Source organism: Ceratotherium simum, chromosome 16, assembly GCF_057802395.1.
Source record: "Ceratotherium simum simum isolate JZ-2026a chromosome 16, ASM5780239v1, whole genome shotgun sequence".
Classification (NCBI taxonomy): domain Eukaryota; kingdom Metazoa; phylum Chordata; class Mammalia; order Perissodactyla; family Rhinocerotidae; genus Ceratotherium; species Ceratotherium simum.
In genome coordinates, this window is record NC_141915.1 from 41,197,482 (window position 1) to 41,214,701 (window position 17,220).

Consider the following 17,220-nt stretch of genomic DNA (forward strand, 5'->3'; position numbering starts at 1 on the left):
CGCGCCCAGTTCTCTTCCATCGCCACCTCTGTTTATCCTCTGGCCATTGGCACCAGAGACTGCCAGTCGGCTCTTGGGACGGCCTCCAACTTGAGGTTCCATCCTTACTCCGCACCTATTGGCAGATAGAAGGTTACTTCCTCCTGATTGGGCAAGGTGTCGTCAGTAAGACTAAGGAAAGAACCAATGGGAGGGATGGGGTGTGTCTTGCCCCACCCTAGCTCTGAGCAGGTAAGACTCATTACTCTCCCCTTCCCCCTACCTGTCCAACAGGTGAGTCAGGAGGCGCCATGGGAAAGGACAGACGCTTTCACCAGCCAGCCAGCTCAGCGTCAGGCATAATGCTTCTTTGGGCTTATTCACCCTTGCCACAAAGTGGTAATAAGATGTTTGTATAGCACTTCATAGGCTATTAGCTGGTTTGGGAATTTTTTCCTGAAAGATGGAATGCTCCTGAGATTTAGAATCAGAAGGCCTGAGTTTGGGTTCTGCCACTTAGGAGCTATATGCTCTTAGGCAAGTTACTTCATCTCACCCTGTTTCTCCTCCTCTGTAAAATGGATACATTGGCTATATCTCTCTCTTAAGAGAGTATGTGGGGATGAAATGAAGTAAAGTTTGTGAAATCACTTGGACAATTGCTAAATGTTACAATTTAAATTAATGACTTTTTTTTTAATTCTCGTGACAGTTCTGAAAAATTGTTAGGACAACAAAATGATTGTCATTTCAAAGATGAGGAAACAGGTTCAGAGAGGTCACAAAACTAGAAAGTGGCACATCCTAAACTAGAACCCCTTTCTTCTCATTTCAAGGCTCACCAAACCACATGTTCTCCTGGTGGAATATAGCACCGACATAAAATGTCAAAGCAGTGGGGAGGGGCCGGGGAAAAGGCAAAAACAAATTCCGGGGAGAGACAGAAGAGTAGTGATTTGGGACAAAGGGACAAATTGAGGCTAGACATCAGAAGGAACTTACCAGTGTTAGGATAAGGAGACAAGGACATTCATATATGGGAGGCTGGAGACTCTCCTTTCCTGGAGATTTGTCAAACAGAGAAATCCCTGTGAAAGGGACAAAGACTGAGAAAGTATTGGTGGGTTTGGAAGAAATCAGGCAGCAAGGAAATCAACACTGCCTAAAAGAAATGGGGCAGCAGGCCCCTCAGTAGTGGAAGAGTCTGGGTTAGTTATCAGAAAGAACGTCCGGGGCCGGCCCTGTGGCTTAGCGGTTAAGTGCGCGTGCTCCACTACTGGCGGCCCGGGTTCGGATCCCAGGTGCGCACCGACACACCGCTTCTCCGGCCATGCTGAGGCCGCGTCCCACATACAGCAACTGGCAGGATGTGCAACTATAACATACAACTATCTACTGGGGTTTTGGGGAGAAAAGGAAAAAAAAAAAAAAGGAGGAGGATTGGCAATAAATGTTAGCTCAGGGCCGGTCTTCCTCAGCAAAAAAAAGAGGAAGATTGGCATGGATGTTAGCTCAGGGCTGATCTTCCTCACAAAAAAAAAAAGAAAGAAAGAAAGAAAGAACTTCCCAATAGGCAGGTTAAGAAGATAAGAGTCTTCTCTTTCTGTGGCTGATGAAATGAGTGCCTGCTGGTGGCAGTACAGTGTGCCAGGGGTCCTACAGACATTCATTCATCAATAGAGCACCAACTGTATGCAAGGCACTGGGTTAGACACTGGTAACATGGAAAATCAAAATGATCCCAACCCTCAAAGGGCTCCCGGAGGGCTAAGTGTAAACAGGTCACCTTAGCCGCTCTGTGTGTGTGTGTGTAGGGGGAGGGGTTGTTCGGGAAAGGGTCCTCCCTCAAAGAAGCATTATAGCCCCAAAGCTCGCACACAGGTGGGCTGGGTGAAGGAAGCCCTGCAGCATCCTTGACCACTTTCCCCACCAGAGAAAGCAGTGATGGCTAAACAGTTGCAATGATGGCCAAACAGTCGCACTTCTGAGGCTTGTGCCATCCAAGAGGTCTTCCTGGAGGGGGCCAGGGAGACATCAACATCCCTAACCAGTTACCATCCCACGTGCCACTGCCCTGTGCTTCATTTCCCTTCCTCCCCCTCCTCCAGCTTACTCAGTATCTTTCTCCATACCTTACCCCTGCCCCACCCACCTGCTCAGCACCCTGCCACACCGTGCAGTGGCCAGCCCCCAGCTTGGGGGGAAAGGAGCTCGAAATCTAGGCTGCTGCCGTCGCCAGGGTTTCACTTCCTCCCTCTTCCACTTCCCACCTTCCCCTGCCCACTTCCCACCTTCCCACACCCTCCCCTGCCCACACACACACACACACACACACACACTTCCCAGACTCAAGCCTGGCTCAACTCCTTCCTTTCTCCTGACTTCCGCATACGGGCAGGGCAGGGCTGGTTGGCTGCAGAGGGGTGGAGGAACCTGGGTCGGGTGGAGGGGCAGAAATAAGGCTTCAGAATAAAGCCTATGTGCATATGTGTGTGTGTGTGTGTGTGTGTGTGTGTGTGTGTGTGTGTGTCTCCCCAGAATGTTCCCTGCTTGTCAGCCTGGAACATGCTGCAACATGCTTGCCCCAAACTAAGCGCTCAGGCTGGGACTGGGTGGAGGCACCGCGGCAGCAGCAAGAAAGATTGGGATGACAGCTGTGTCTCTCCGCCCAGATCAAGAGGTTTTCTGCACATTTATGAAGCACCTACTACATGCCTGCCAGGCACTGAGGATTCATCTGTGGGATACAGAAAATGATGTTGACCAGAATCAGCTGTCTGTGTAGGGGATTTGGTCTCACAGGGCAAGGAGGTGCCTAGGGATGGGGATGAGAGTCGCTGTGCAGCAGTCTCCTCTATGACTAGAGCTTGAAGGAAAGGCCACAAGACCATCTTACCCAGTCCCCTGCCTCCAAGCCTTTGAAGGCAGGGATTTCTCTGTTTGACAAATCTCCAGGAAAGGAGAGTCTCCAGCCTCCCATATACGAATGTCCTTGTCTCCTTATCCTAACACTGGTAAGTTCCTTCTGATGTCTAGCCTCAATTTGTATTGCTGCAATTTAAACTCATTTCTCTTGCCCAGAGCTCAGTGGAAGCAGTGTCCTTGGGCCGTCAAGATCACATATGGTTAATTCAACATTGCAGATTTCTGGGGCCTCAAATAAAGAAGGAAAGAGCACCCAGTGGCCCATCCCAAGCTGTCCCAGAGACAAGCTACTAGCAAAGAGGGGTCCAAGGAGGGGCTGTTGGGAGGGAGGGGAGCTGGTGGGGGATGGGCAGGCGCTTTCCTGAGGGAAGGTAAACAACAGCCCAGTGCCCTCCAGGCTCATCTCGCTTCCCCTCCCCGCCAGGAGGCCTCTGGGCCATATAAGGAGGTAAGAGTTTCTGTTGTCTGTTCAAACTTGGCCCTTTCTCTGTGGGGTCCCTTCCCCAGACAGAGGCTGAGGAGATTTAGATCTGCACAAGCCACACACACAAACACACACAACCTTCCATGCTCACACCTCAGGGATATACACTCATGGGCACAGATTCAGATACGCAAACACCAGACGCATCAACGCTTTCTCCCCAACAGACAAATACACACACACACACACACACACACACCCTTCATCCCTCCTCTTCCTCTAGGGTGGCCTCAGGGATGGTCATCTCTATCAAGGGAGACTGGGGTGAAGAGACGGGTTGCTAAACTTCAGGCTGACAATGGTCCCTCTTCATCACACAGCAGCTCCCTCTCCCCTGGCGTTAGTTACAGCAGCGGGAAAGGAGAGCGACAACCGGGAGTTGTCGCTTCCCACGTGGCAGGCTGGAATCAAAGGCAATAAGAAAAGGAAGAGGCATCTTGAGCACAGGCCGGCTCTCAGCCCCGGGGCAGAGCCACCCGTGGACCTGGGAAAGGGGCCTCTGTGTTGGGTCCTATCCCTCGGAAGGCCCCACTCCAGCCCTCCTGCGGTTGTGCCCTCCACACAGGGCCAAAGGGACAAGCCTATACAGAGTTCACGGCTCTCCCCTTCAAGACCACACTCCGGGTGGCGGAAACCCTGGAATTCCTTGCCCAGCAGTGACCCCACTTCTAGGGCCTGGGGTCTCTCACTCCGGCCCTTCCTCCCCTCCCGAGGACAGCAGCACCGCCCGTCGTACAAGCACACAGAGGCAAAGTGGTGACAAGGGCAGTTATGGGGACGGGTGGACACAGCACAGATATGCAAGCTGGGGTATCTACACGCATGTGCTGGAGGCCCTTTCTGGTGTGGGGGACCCAGGGGTTCGAAGGGACGGGGAGATGGCCCAGGGGCTGGAGGCCTGGGGACGGTTATCCCCGGGCTGCCATGTTCTGAGGAGTCTGAGAAGTCTCAGTTCCATCTTGGCCTCTCAGGTCATTGTGAAGTTGTACTTATCAAGGTATAGCTTATTTAACAGTTTGTGTGCTTGATTTGTATGTAACTTTTTGGACTACAGTATGTGGACCTCCATTTGCACGCCTGCCCCTGTCCCCTGGAGTTGGGGGTGACTTGCTCGGGGTGACCCCTTCAGGGCTGGGGAGATGACACTGGCTGCAGAAGAGCCTCCAGGCTCCCAAACTCTTCTGGCTGGAGGGGCCCAAGCCTTGCGGGAGCAGGAGCGAGGTGGGCTGGTGCGAGGCCTGGAGGAGGGGTGCTTCTCCGGTTTTTTGCTGCCCTTTGTCCAGGGGAGGAGCCTCGAAGCCAGAGGCTGCCCACGGCCTGGTCCTGTGGGTGAGTGCCCAGCCAGCAGGGAGGGCTCTTAATTACAGAGGTAGTTCCAGCCACACTTTGCTGCAAGGCGTGTGGGCGGGGAAGGAATGTGGCAGGGAAAAGAGGGAGACAAGAAAACAGAGATAGGACGGGCCAGAAATAGCTCAGGCCAAGGCGCGATACCAGGGGCTGTGGTGGTGGATCGAGAGGGTGGAGGAAGGTCAGGACCTCTCCAGAGAATGTCTATCCTGGGGTCACCCCCCCACCCCCCCACCAGGTGCAATTGCAGGGCTTCAGGAGCCCAACAGGGTGGGCTCCAAGCATCAGGATTGTATTCTGGACCTGGGTCTCCCTGGCTTTCTGAGCAACCCCCCGCCCTGAGTGGGTTGGGGGAGGAGAGAGGGGGTGAGGCCTTGCCACCTGAGTCACCCCCTTCCTGCTCCTGGCCTGGGTGACTCCACGCACAGGCTGACACAGCTGGGGCCCCACCCGCCCCGCCAGCCTGCCTGCCCCTCCCTCCCCCAGCAAGACAGGAGAGATGCCTGCCCTGACAGGCGCCCTTCCCACGGAGAGGCCTCCCTTCCCCTGCTTGTGTACAAGCACACACACACACACACACACACACACACACACACACGCGGCAGGAATTTCTCCCCCACTTGTCGAGAGTCCTTGGGAAGAGGAAGAAGGAACAGTAGAATCCGAGCCCCCTTCCTTGTACATATGGGGAACCTGAGGCTGGAACCAGGAGAGGAGCGTCCCTAAGGTCACAGAAGCAAATTCCTGGCAGGGCTGGGACTTGAACCTTTGTCATCTGCCCACCAGCCCACCACTCCCACAAATGTAGGTCTCTTTCCATCCCAACAAAGTGGGGTGCAGTGAGGGGGGAGATGAGAACCAATTTTGTGGGAAGTCAGTTTGAGGTGTGACTCCAGGAAAATCTCAGGATTAGAGAGCCAGGGCTGGCGGGGGGAGGGGGGAGAGGGGCGGGGCTGGCTGGCCCTCCTCAGGGGTCTAAATCAGTAACCTCCCCTCACTTCCTCTAAACCCTCCAGGCCAGTGAGGGCACCACCCAGAGCCACAGCAATCGATGATGCAGAGACCCTTCCCCCACCTCCACCAGCCCTCTCTGCCCCTGCTCTCCCTGCCTTGGTGGTAACTGGCGCCAGCTCTTGGAGGCCCCCCGGCCCTGCACATTAATCCCATCTTCCCCAGTCACATCTCTCGGCCACTAGGGAATTTGAGAGTCGAGATCCTTGAATATTTCATCAGCACTTCTGCCTCCAGTTGAAGAAGCAGCCAACTTACAGCTCATGGATAATTTATGGCCCCAGCAGAGAACCTGGAAGTAGTGAGGGGGAGGGGCAGGGAGCGTGGGGGCTTCTGATGAGGGTGCTGGAGAGAAGCCAGCTGCATCCAAAGTGTGTGTGTTGGGGGGGAGGCCAGGGACACTTCCATTTTTGAGGATACCAATGTATTACCAAAGAAAACCAGGGTTATCAAAATAATTGTGCTAAAGGTTAAAGTCATCTGACAAGCATTTTCTGACTTCATTCCTGTCGCTGTGTCTCTGTAACTTGTGCATAACCTCCTTCAGAGATAACAAAAAATTTTAATGGGATGTCCCTCATGGCTGTGAGGCCTCCAAAAAGCCCCCTGCTCCCCACACCCACTGGGGCCAGAGAGAGAAGCCAGACTCCGGACTTAGATTGGCTGAACCTAGCTCCTGCCTAGACTCCTCCTGGAGGGCCACCGGGATTAACCAAGTGGTCAACGGAAAAGGAAGGAATATCGAGTGGCCACCCCTGACTTTGCTCCAGGAGCATAACATCACACTCTTCTTCTAAAAGGAAAGATGGAAAAGGTGACTGGAAATGGAAGATGTGAAGTTCTCTTGGCCTCTTCTTTGTGAGTGACCTACCTTAGTGAGTTTTTCCACAGATTCAGAGGATCAAGTATATGTGGAGGGGGGAGAGGTAAACAAGCAGGCATAGCCTCCTTACCTCAGTTTCCCCACTTGAGTCATGGGCTTGAGAGGCGCTCCCACCCCAAGGGCTGTCTGGGGGACAGAAGAGATGCTATCTAGGCAGCCGGCACCAGGTGGGCCCCAGGCAGGTGGTGATTATGGGGTGATTTGTCCCCAGGTTGGCCTGGGGTTTGGGCTGGAGCTGGCTCTGGTGGGCAGCCCCAGCCCCCAGCACACTCCCATCAAATCTCCAAGTCATCTTCGAGTTTGATCATGGGAAAAGCCAGGCGGGGCTGCACCAGCCTTGCTTAGAGTCAGCCCCGGCCCTGGGGCCCAATCTAGACTCTCTGGGCCTCAATTTCCCCATCCATGAAATTGGGGCCATCTGCCAGAGCTGTCCTTGGAGAGAAGTTGCAAAGGAAGGCCTGGATGAAGGCCCCAGAGTGGAGAGGATGTGGGAGGCTTGGGCCCTGTGGCTGCCAGGACTTCCCCAGTCAGGTTATACAGGTGGCCCCTGTGCCAACTGGACACAGCCTTCTGACATAGAAAGGGTTCACTCTTTGTCCCCAGGGGAGACCCCTACTCTCCTAGAGAAGGGGAACACGAGGGTGAGACTTCGAAAACTATTTCTCAAAGGGTTCACTCTTTGTCCCCAGGGGAGACCCCTACTCTCCTAGAGAAGGGGAACACGAGGGTGAGACTTCGAAAACTATTTCTCAAACCTAAGGAGGGGAATTTCTTCTATTGGAATTAACTGGAAATTGGGGGGAGCCCAAGGGCCCCAACTCCCCCACCTCCCTTGGCCATCACTTCTCAGGATTCGAGAAGAGGCTGGTCTAAGTGACCCCAGCAAGTCTGTCCCCAGCCCCTAACATCTGGTCCAGTCCCATGGAGCTGCCAATGGGGGGTGGGACCAGGCTCTGGAATCAGGCCTGATGGAGGGAGCTTGACTGCCTGCTCTTTGTCCCCCCCCCCTTCCTCCCTAGCCCTCCCTTCTTCCCCCTCTTCCTTCTGGAACTCCTTGCCTCCCTCGGTGGGCTGTGGCAATGTGGGGGTTTGTCTCCACATCTGGCCCTCACCTTCCTCTGCGCAGCCCCAGCTGACAGCCTAAAGGGACAAAGCCAACACCAGAGACAAGGGCGTCCTCCCCTTTCTCTCCCTTCTCTGAGCAGCACTGATTTGGGGAGAAAAGGTTCAAACCCAGCTGAGCCACCACCCACCTTGAGGAACTTTGGACAAGTTGCTTCTCATTCCTCAGCCTCACCTGCAGCAGAGGGGAATTGATACCTATGGTGCAAGACTGTTTGAGGGTTATGAGGAACATGCCGAGTGCCCGGCACACAGTAGGTACTCAACACATTGTAGTCGTGATGTTCTCCTTAGGATGGGGTCTTTCCGGGGCCAGGGCACCTCTGGGGCATCTGAGTCTGGCCCTATTGTGTGAGGCCACCATCCCCAGCGCCCTTTTGGCCATCCCTAACCTTCTACCCATTATCCTACAGATGCTAAAGACGGATGAGGTGCTGGGTGGGGGCATTAGGGCGGGGTAAGGAGGGGCCCAGTGAAACAGAGATGTGGAGGAGGCCAGGGCGTCTGGGCTGGGTGGGGTTGAGAGAATGGGCTGGAGAGCCCCAGAGGGCCCACGCTGGGACTCACTGGAACTCCGTCTCACCAGTTTGGGGAGCTGGCCGGACAATGGGGAGACGCTGGCATCAGGGAAAGGAGGGAGGGGCCGGCAGCCGTCTGGGAAAGGGGAGCTGAGTAAGGAGGGGGAGGGAAGGCCCTGGGCTAACAGCCTGGATGGGGGGTGAGTGCCCAGAGAGCGGCCAGCCTTCTGCTCCCGGGGGACACCCCCTCACATACACACTTACCGCCACACACTTGGAGACGCCACTCTCAGATGCACACTTGGACACACACATCAACACACTTCTTAAACTGCAACCCCTCAGCTCTCCCTGTCCTCTTCCTCAGCTCTATTTTTCCATCTCACTCATCTAACATAACCTGATAATTTATTGATTATAACATTTATTGTTTACTGCTGGTCTCCCGACTGGGATGCAAGCTCCACGAAGGCAGGGCGCTCGGCCTGATTTGCCCACTGCTGTATGCCCAGCTGCCACAGCACGCCCGGCACATGCAGGGGCTCAATAAATATGTGTTGAGTGAGTGGACGAACCCCTCTAGAACCACACTCATGGACGCACGCACACTCGGGGACGCACGTGCAGAGACACGCTCAGACCCATGACGCTGCCACAGACATCCTCAGACACGTGCACGCAGGCACACACTCACACCCAGACCCGCACATCCACACAACACACAAGCACACGGGCCTTCTCACTCCCGCACACAGGCACTTGCAGATTCACACCCAGCCGTCCAGATTCCAAAGCTACTACTCACGACAGGCGGCAGGCGCGCTCAAGCACATCCTGGCTCCCCACCCTCTGGAGTGCCAGCCCCCCGCAGCCCCTCCCAGAAACAGGGGCGGGGCCTCAGTGGAAGCTGCCTACACAGCAGCTTGAAAGGGGTGGGGTGGGGCAGGGCCTCCCTGGCACCCGGGAGCCCTCTGGAGACACTACCACTGCAGACCCACCTATGGGCGAGAGGGAGAGTGAGGTCACCAGCACCCCCAGCCTTGACCCCGCCCAAGCCCCAGACTCAGACTCTGGCTTTCCCACCCTAATCATCACCGAAGGCCCAGAGGAGGGGCTTGGCGTGGAGCAGGGATTCCTCCAGGGCAGAGATGGGTGGGGCCCAGGCCTGGTCACCTGGCACATCTGGGGGAAGGGCAGGGGTGTGGATGGTGAGAACTGGGCTTCCCAGCTTCAGCTCCACTCTCCAGTAGGAAGAGAAGGCTCCTCCACTGCCCTGTCCCTGGGAGGCCAGAAACGTGGGAAGTGGGGCAGAACTGTTAGCTGGCTGGCCCTGTCCCAGGGTCCCTCCCCAGAGAGACCCCTTTGCCCCCACCTCACTGCTGTGGAACATGGTGGGGACAGGGGTGAGTCACAGGGCTGGGTGGTAGCCACCGGGCACCACCCGTGCCCCCACATCTCCAGACTCTCTGCCTCCTGAAGCCGACGGAAGATTGGGCAAGACGGTCTGGCAGTCCCACTGCCACCATGAAGTCTCATGTTATCAAACCGTATCCCTAGGGTCCTCTGGCCGCTGAGATGGGGCCCTAATCCCCACTGTGGAATGGGAGAACGGGCACCTAGGGCAGGGTATGCTCGCTCTGACTCTAAGGAACCTCGGTCAGTAAATGCCTGGAAAATACAAGCGGGAAGTAAATGCCCCTGGCCCCCTCCCCACACTCGCCACATTTCCTAAGGGAAGCGATGCTGAACTAGGAAAATACGGGACATCCCATCTTAGAAATCTGAAACCACCATCTTCCCAGCACTCCAGGCCTCCAGGCGGGAATGCGTCCTCACGCCCCCTGGCGGCAGATTGCAACTGCACGGGGCTGCTCCTCGCTCTCACTCCCCAACACCCAGAGTCCACAGAGGCCAGCTGGAGGCCAAACAGTGCTCCCCAATCCGACTCTGCATTTACAGATGATGGGAGATGGCGCATGGGGAGGAAGGGAGGGGCCTTCACCCTCACCACTCAGCCCAGGGGAGCACGGACCCCAGGCACTGTGATTCATTCAACAAGAAATGTTTATTGAGCACCCTGCCAGTGTGCCAGGAAACGCTGGACTCCTGGTCCAGTGCTTTTCATGACACCAGCTGCCCCTCTGCTGTCTGCATTTCAGGGTGATACCTCAACTAGGAGGAGCTGGAATCTTCTCCTCCAGGAGACTGTGCAGGTGGGGTGAGCATCAGAAGGAAGATGGGCCGTCAGCAGCGGCAGCACCACCATCCTGTGGTCCAGAGAGGAGGTGTGAGGGGTCTGGGGGGCAGCACCTACAGGTGGGATGGGATAGGGCCCGGTCAGCTATGTCCATTTTACATTCTTAATAAATAGTTCTTGCTGCTGCCCAGGCTGGTGAGGGTGGTGCCATTGGGCCAAGGCTTCCCAAACTCTTGCGGGGTGCAGGGGTGGCCCTCTTCTCATGCTAGTTCAGGCTCTGGCTCTGAAAAGGAAAGAAGAGAGCATTGGGATTAGCCCCACACACACTCCCAACAGGCGTCTGGGTGCTGTCCTGGGGGAAGGGGGGCCAAGCAGGAGGGAGGCTCCCAGGAACAGGTCTCAGCTGGTCCCAGCTCCAGGAAGGATGCCACCCCCCAACACACCATGTGAGACAGGAGTTGCTAACAGGCCACAGAGGAGGGTCCCAGCACCCGACATGCACATTCCACTGCCCCTGCAGCCCAGTACATGGACCCTCCTGTCCCCAGCCTCCACGCCAGGCTGCCTCCCCACCCTCCACCAGCACCCGAGCCACTGACCGGCCTCAGCCTCGTCGCCCTTGGCATCAGGCTCCTGCCACCAGTCAGCATACACGCCCTCCTCGTAGTCGCCCTCCCCCTCAAACTCAGCATCGGATGGGGGGCCCTTTGGCTCCACAGGCAGTTCTGTCTCCTCCAGCTCCATCTAGAGCAGCCCCACGGTGGGGGGAGAAACCAGGTCACAGCAGGCACAAGCGGGATCGGTTCCCTTCCTGGCCAAGGGGCCCTCCCGTCCCGTCTCAGTCCCCAGAACCCCTCCTTCCCCCGTCTCAAGATCTCACAGAGGAACGATCTGCGGGTTTCTCCCACCAAGTCCTATTCCCAAACTGCCCCCTCCCTGAGCTGATGCACCGGGCTCCACTAGCAGGGAGTCACTGTTAGCATAAGCAGCATCGCCCTCTCCACAGCTGCCATTAGGCATAAAGACCGCGGGGAATACTGCTAGCCCGTGCCTACTGTCTGCTCATGCCGCTTCCCAGCCAGGAACGCCTCTCCTCCCCTGTGCCTGGAGAGCTCCTGTTTATCCCTCCACCGCCAGGCACCAGCTCCAGGATGCGGCCCTTCTGATGACCCTGGCTGGGTCTGGAGTCCTCCTCCAGTGCCCCGTGCCAACTCCTCCCGCAGCACTGTTTGGGCCTCCCCCACTAACTGTGAGCTGCTGGGGGTACTGTGCCTTTCATCAACTTACCCCGGCCCAAGCACGGGGCGGGAGCTCCTGTGCCAGCTCTACACTAAGTGCCTGACATACTCAGCCTCATTTCATTCTCACCATGACGGTGTGAGGGAGCACTGTTCTCCTCATTTGGTGGATGAAGAAATCAAAGTCCGAGGCTTACCTAAGACTTGCCTAGAGGCTGCCCAACCGGTAAGCAGTGGAGCCAGCGGTGGAGCCAAGTCTGGCTGCACCAAACCTGGGCGCTAACAGTGTAGACCCTGCCCCTGTGTGACAAGTGGGGGCCTGGACGCATGAACAAAAGAGGGAATGAATAACTAAGCACTGAGCGGCAACACCTTGGAGAATTCAGGCTCTCAAACCCTCATTCAGAATCAATGTAACACGTGGTGTTCCCTCCTGGTGTCCTGCGTTCATTCATTCATTCACTGGTTCATTCACACTCAGTTTCAGAGCACCAGCTCTGTGCCAGGTGCTGTGGGAGAACTGGGAATAACCTAGACCCCTGTCCTGCAGGACAATCCTCTAGGATACTGGCTGGAGAAGGGGGCTGGGGGTGAGAACGACCAGGGCTGCAAATAACTCCAGGTCCAGGGAGGCACAGAGAGTCAGAGGTGGCACTGCAAGCCCAGAAGACAGAGCCCTGGCATGCAGCGAGGGCTTCCTGGAGGAGGCGCCACCTGAGCTGGGCCTGGGAGAGCAAGATTCAGACGTGTAGAGAAGGGAGGAACATGAGAACACTGAGGGAGAAGAGAAGGGCAGGTGTTGCTAAGGGACAGGTGAATCTCTCCCGCTGCACAGCAGCTCACTGCCAGGAGCTGGGCTGAGCTTTGGCCCAGTGGCCCCAGGAAAAGGACCAAGGGGTCTCCATCACAGCCCAGCCTGGAGGGCAGGGGGCACTTACCTCATCATCTGACTGCAGGTACATGTGCGCGAACTCCAGCAGCTCCCGCAGCTCAGCGGTCTGGTTGTGGTAGAATATGGCCTCCTGGGAGGAGGGAAGGAAAGTGAGGCAAGCCAGACCCTGCCGCCAGATGGTGGAGGAGCCAGAGCTCCTAGGATCTGGGTTCTCTGGTGCTTTCCAGCTCAAGGAGCAGGGAACACGTATCAGGTCACGTGCTGATGGAAAAATCAGGGGGCCGGCCCGGTGGCATAGCGGTTAAGTGCGAGCGTTCCGCTGCAGCAGCCCAGGGTTCGGATCCCGGGCGCGCACCGATGCACCGCTTGTCAGGCCATGCTGTGGCAGTGTCCCATATAAAGTGGAGGAAGATAGGCACGGATGTTAGCCCAGGGCCAGTCTTCCTCAGCAACAAGAGGAGGATTCACAACAGATGTTAGCTCAGGGCTGATCTTCCCCACAAAAAAAAAAGAAAGAAAGAAAGATCACAGCAGCTTGGAGTGCTGGGTTAAGAAGGATCCTGAGGGCTCCGTGAGAAAGAGTTCCTCAGTCAATTAGCAATTTCTGCCACTAACAAGGAAAGTGGCAGTGGCACCATTTGCCCCATATTTGCCAGCCTTGCCCTAGATTCCAAGGGGTTTCCTCAGCTGGTCCAGGCTAGGGGTCCCTGGGGAAGAAGGGCAATAGCCAGCAGTGAGGGGGATGAGGGTGGGGAGGGGAGCAGGCAGAATGGACAGGCATTTTTGTACCTCCCACAACCCAGGCACTGTGCCGTCAAGGTGGGCAGTACGACCCCTACATTGCACATGAGGGAACAGATTCAGAAAGGGGCAGTAATGTTCCCAGGACCATACAGCTGGTGGGCTGGGTTTGAACCCAGGACTCCAACCACAACCCATAGTCTTTCTTTTCACTTCCCATCCTGCCTTCCCAGGAAGCCAGGATTTTTTTAATCAAACCACGTGTCCCGAGAGTGCCTCGGAAAGCGGTGCCCACCTCCCGGGGCTGGAAGTCCTCCTCCTCCAGGCCCCAGCGAGCCCGGTGGAAGCGGTAATACACCAGGTTCTGCTGCATGACACTGTCCTGGGGGTCGAAGAGCATGTAGCTGGCGGCGCTGCGGGCGGCCTGGCGCACGTCGTTCACTGCAGGAGGAACAGGAGTGAGGGGGAGCCGTGGCACTTCCCACCCTCAGGGATAACCCCCATCCAGCCTACCCGTCTCCCAATTCAGTCCAGTGCCCATGGCTCCCCAGTCGCCTCCTGGAATACCTTTTGGGCACCTCAGTCCACCCAATAATAATGCAAACTAGAATGTACTGGGCACTTATCGTGTGCCAGGCCCCGTGTAACTCATTAAGCCTCATTGTTATTGTCATCCCCATTTTACAGGCAATACATCTGAGGCACAGAGAGGTTAGGCAAAGTGCTCAAGCTCACACCTGGATAATGATGACACTGGAGAATTAGAGGCCAGCGGCCCTGCCCTCGACCTCTTTGCCTACTGGACCCATGAAGGGTCTCCTGGCCTCTTGGTCCTCAATCCCTCCACTCCAACTCCAGCCTCTGTCTGAATCTGGGCATCTCTGCATTTCAGGAACTCTGAAGATTGTCCATCCCAGCCACAGCTGATGCCAGGATCTCCCACAAATGAGAATAGCCTTAAGACCTGGTGCTACTTTTCATTAGTCATGTGGCTAACAGCCTCATACTCTCTATGAGCCTCAGTTTCCCAACTGAAAAATTGGTCCAATAATGTCAGCTGCAGGGGGTTGGTAAGAGGATCAAGTGAGATAACAGACGTGGCAGAGCTTTGTAAACTGTCAAGTGCTGTGCAGTTGTTGCCTATCTAATCATTTACTCTTCGAGGCCCTCGAATTCTCCGGAGGCTGCTCTCTGTTCCCTCCCACAAGCCTCGCACCTGCCCCACCACCCCCAGCCTTCCCTCCCATCACCCACTCAATTCCAAGGGACAGCTCCCCACATCTCTGCCGCGCTCCGCTCCCAGCACAGTGCCCTCCCTCCTGCAAGCCCACTGGGAGGCTCACGCTTGTAGTAGGCAAACTGCAGGTAGTGATACATGGTGGCCACGAACTTCTCCACAAAGTAGCCGCCCACGTTGGGGGTCAGGTTAGCCTCACAGTCCACCTTGCACTGCAGGGATTCTGCAAAGAGATCTGGGGATGGGAGGCAGTGGGGAGGAGCTGGTGGTGTGCTGAACAGCGCCATCCCACTGATGGGGGTGATGGAGATACTTCCAATCCCAGCTCTGCCGGCGGAGCCTGTTTGCTTGTCCAGAGAGCGCATTTTTGCGATCACGTGAGACAACATGTGTAAAGTGCTGGGCGAGCGGTCAGTGATGCTGACGAGACTACTGTGGGCTGGGGTCACTTACCACCCCCATAGCTCAACCCCTACCCCAAAGCCAGAGGGACCTAGGGCATTCTCAGAGAACGGCAGGTGAGGTTTGGACATGTTTCTGAAGCCCGGATACAGAAGCTCAGAGCAGCCCTCCTGCCCCGGCTGAGGGACCCCACAGTCAGGGATCCCAGACTAGGTGTGATTTCTGGCCACAGACTGCTGGGCTGTTTCCCACCTCGGCCCCTTTGCACCTGCATCGCCCTCTGCCTGGAGGGCCTGTGAACCCAGCCTCCCCAGACCCTTTGGGATGTCACCGCCTCTCTGCACTGATGCCCAGCACCCTGGACACTCCTGACTGCAGTCCTCTACACCCTGCAGTCCTCTACACGGAGCACCAGGGGATCTGTTGGTCTGTCTCTCAACCTACTGAAGGCTCCCCCAAGGCCAGGGTAACCCCTTACTCCTGTCTGCTCCCAAGCGCTTAGCAGGTGCTCCATAAATGTGTATGGAATGAGTATTTGTGTTAAGGGGCCTTAGGACTTCTGGGAAGCAGGGCCCTGTGGGTGAGAGGGCTGCTGCAGGGGTCCAGGTCGGGGATACCTGCTACCGCAGGGTAGAAGTCCTTGAAGTCCACCTGCTCATGGGCCCCCTCGCAGCCGGCCAGACACCGGGCGAAGACGGCCAGGTACTCGGCCAGGGCCCGCTCCATGTCCTCGGTGCTGCTGCGGAAGTCCCCGCTGTTGTAGAGCTTCACAGCCCGGAGGAACACGGCCTGAAGGGGAGCGTGGCAGGAGGGTCAGGGGGACCCCAACACCTCCCCTCCGCTACAGGCCCTATGGGGCGGACAGGGAGGGGAGTCGGGCCCACCCCCTCTTCCACTCTACCTCGTACGGCTGGGCCTCCAAGTCCGTGAGGGTCTCCTCTGCCGCGTCCAGCAGCCCCCGGTAGTAGCTGAGATACTTGGCGGTCAGCTCGTGCTTCGGGTTCCTTTGGAGGAAGGTGTAGGCCGCGGCCACCGCCTTCTCCAGCCGGTTAGCCTGCGGAGTGGGGACGGAGCGGATCGGGAGGGCCCGAGCCCGCGGCCCTGAGCGCACCAGCGGGCTTGGGCTCGGTGAGCGCATCGCTCCTCCGGACCCGACGGGAACCCCGACGCGGGCTCAGGCTCGGAGCGCGGAGCGCAAGCCGGGCCCGAGGGCAGGGCGGGGGCCGCGGGCGGGGCCCACCTTGAAGAGCGCGTAGTGCAGGTACTGGTAGGGCAGGCGGCTCTGGAAGTCGCGCAGCAGCTGCCGCGGCGGGTAGGGCACCTGGAAGGCGGGCAGCGTCCGCTTGCAGCGCCGCAGGCAGGCGGCGCGCTCCAGGACGTGGCCGAAGAGCCGCAGCTCGCGGGCCCAGTCGTCGCCGTCGCCGCCGCCGCCGTCGGGGCCGGGCGCGGGCCCGGGGGCCGAGGCGGCGGGGGGGCCGCTGCAGTTGGCGTGGCAGAAGGCCTCGCTGTCCCGCAGCAGCCGGTGCAGCCGCAGCGCCGCCTCGAGGTAGCGCGCGCTCTCGCGCCAGCTCTCGCCCTCGTACTGCTCCAGCGCGTGCCCGTAGGCCGCGGCCAGGGGCATCAGGTCCTCGGGCGGGAAGCCCCGGAAGCTGTACTTCTCGTACTGCGCCCCGGCGCTGCCCAGCAGCAGCCACAGCAGCCCCCACGCCGCCCGAGCCATGCCCCCGCCGCGCTGCCGGCTCTCCCGGGAGGGGCTGGCGTCCGGGCCCCGGGCGGGCGGGCGCAGGGGCCGGGCCGGCGTGCCCGCTGGGTCTTAGCGCCGGGCACCAGGGCAGCAAGGCGGGGTGGAGGTCTGGGTCAGGTCCCCCTAGGGGCAGAGGGCTGCGTCTCCCCTCTTTTCAGAGGGCCCAGTGGTGTCCTGAGTCGCTTACTTCGGCCGGACCTCCTGCCTCTGGGGGTCTTCCCCTTGACAGATGGTGAGTGGGCGGGGGAACGCTTCCCGCAGGGATGGGGAGCCCGGAAAGCCCCTCCGCACACAGACAGTGCCCCACCTTGAGATCGAGAAATTGGGGGAAGTGCCACCGCCTCCGCGCCGCCCAGACCCTGGAACCTGGTCTTCCTTCCATCACGGCACCCCTTCTGCACACTCCCCACCCCCAGCCCTGAAGAGATCACTCCAAGTGTTCCCCCAGCCTGCGACAGGGAGGCGCACACCTGGTGTCACCCTGCACACCCTCCGCTCTC

At 57.8% G+C, this 17,220-nt stretch overlaps 1 protein-coding gene across 1 annotated transcript; it reads right to left on the reverse strand.

Annotated features, from left to right (window-relative positions):
* Nucleotides 1-10,315: 10,315 nt before the first annotated feature.
* P3H4 (prolyl 3-hydroxylase family member 4 (inactive)) lies at nucleotides 10,316-16,739 on the reverse strand. The gene is made up of 8 exons (XM_004434483.2): nucleotides 16,217-16,739; nucleotides 15,878-16,030; nucleotides 15,594-15,765; nucleotides 14,681-14,809; nucleotides 13,633-13,778; nucleotides 12,643-12,726; nucleotides 11,066-11,210; nucleotides 10,316-10,749 (listed from the first exon to the last, which is right to left on the reverse strand). Exons 1-8 carry the CDS (start codon nucleotides 16,694-16,696, stop codon nucleotides 10,727-10,729), a joined length of 1,332 nt encoding a protein of 443 aa, XP_004434540.1. The 5' UTR covers nucleotides 16,697-16,739; the 3' UTR covers nucleotides 10,316-10,726.
* Nucleotides 16,740-17,220: the final 481 nt, after the last annotated feature.

What these genes read in the sequence shown, in the direction of transcription:
- P3H4 (XM_004434483.2), bottom strand. Translation starts at nt 16,696, where the DNA reads ATGGCTCGGGCGGCGTGGGGGCTGCTGTGGCTGCTGCTGGGCAGCGCC. An exon ending in CTTCTACCCTGCGGTAGCAG is followed by an intron (nt 14,810 to 15,593) that starts GTATCCCCGACC and finishes TCCCATCCCCAG; the next exon opens with ATCTCTTTGCAGAATCCCTG. An exon ending in ACCTGCAGTCAGATGATGAG is followed by an intron (nt 11,211 to 12,642) that starts GTAAGTGCCCCC and finishes GGGCTGCTCTAG; the next exon opens with ATGGAGCTGGAGGAGACAGA.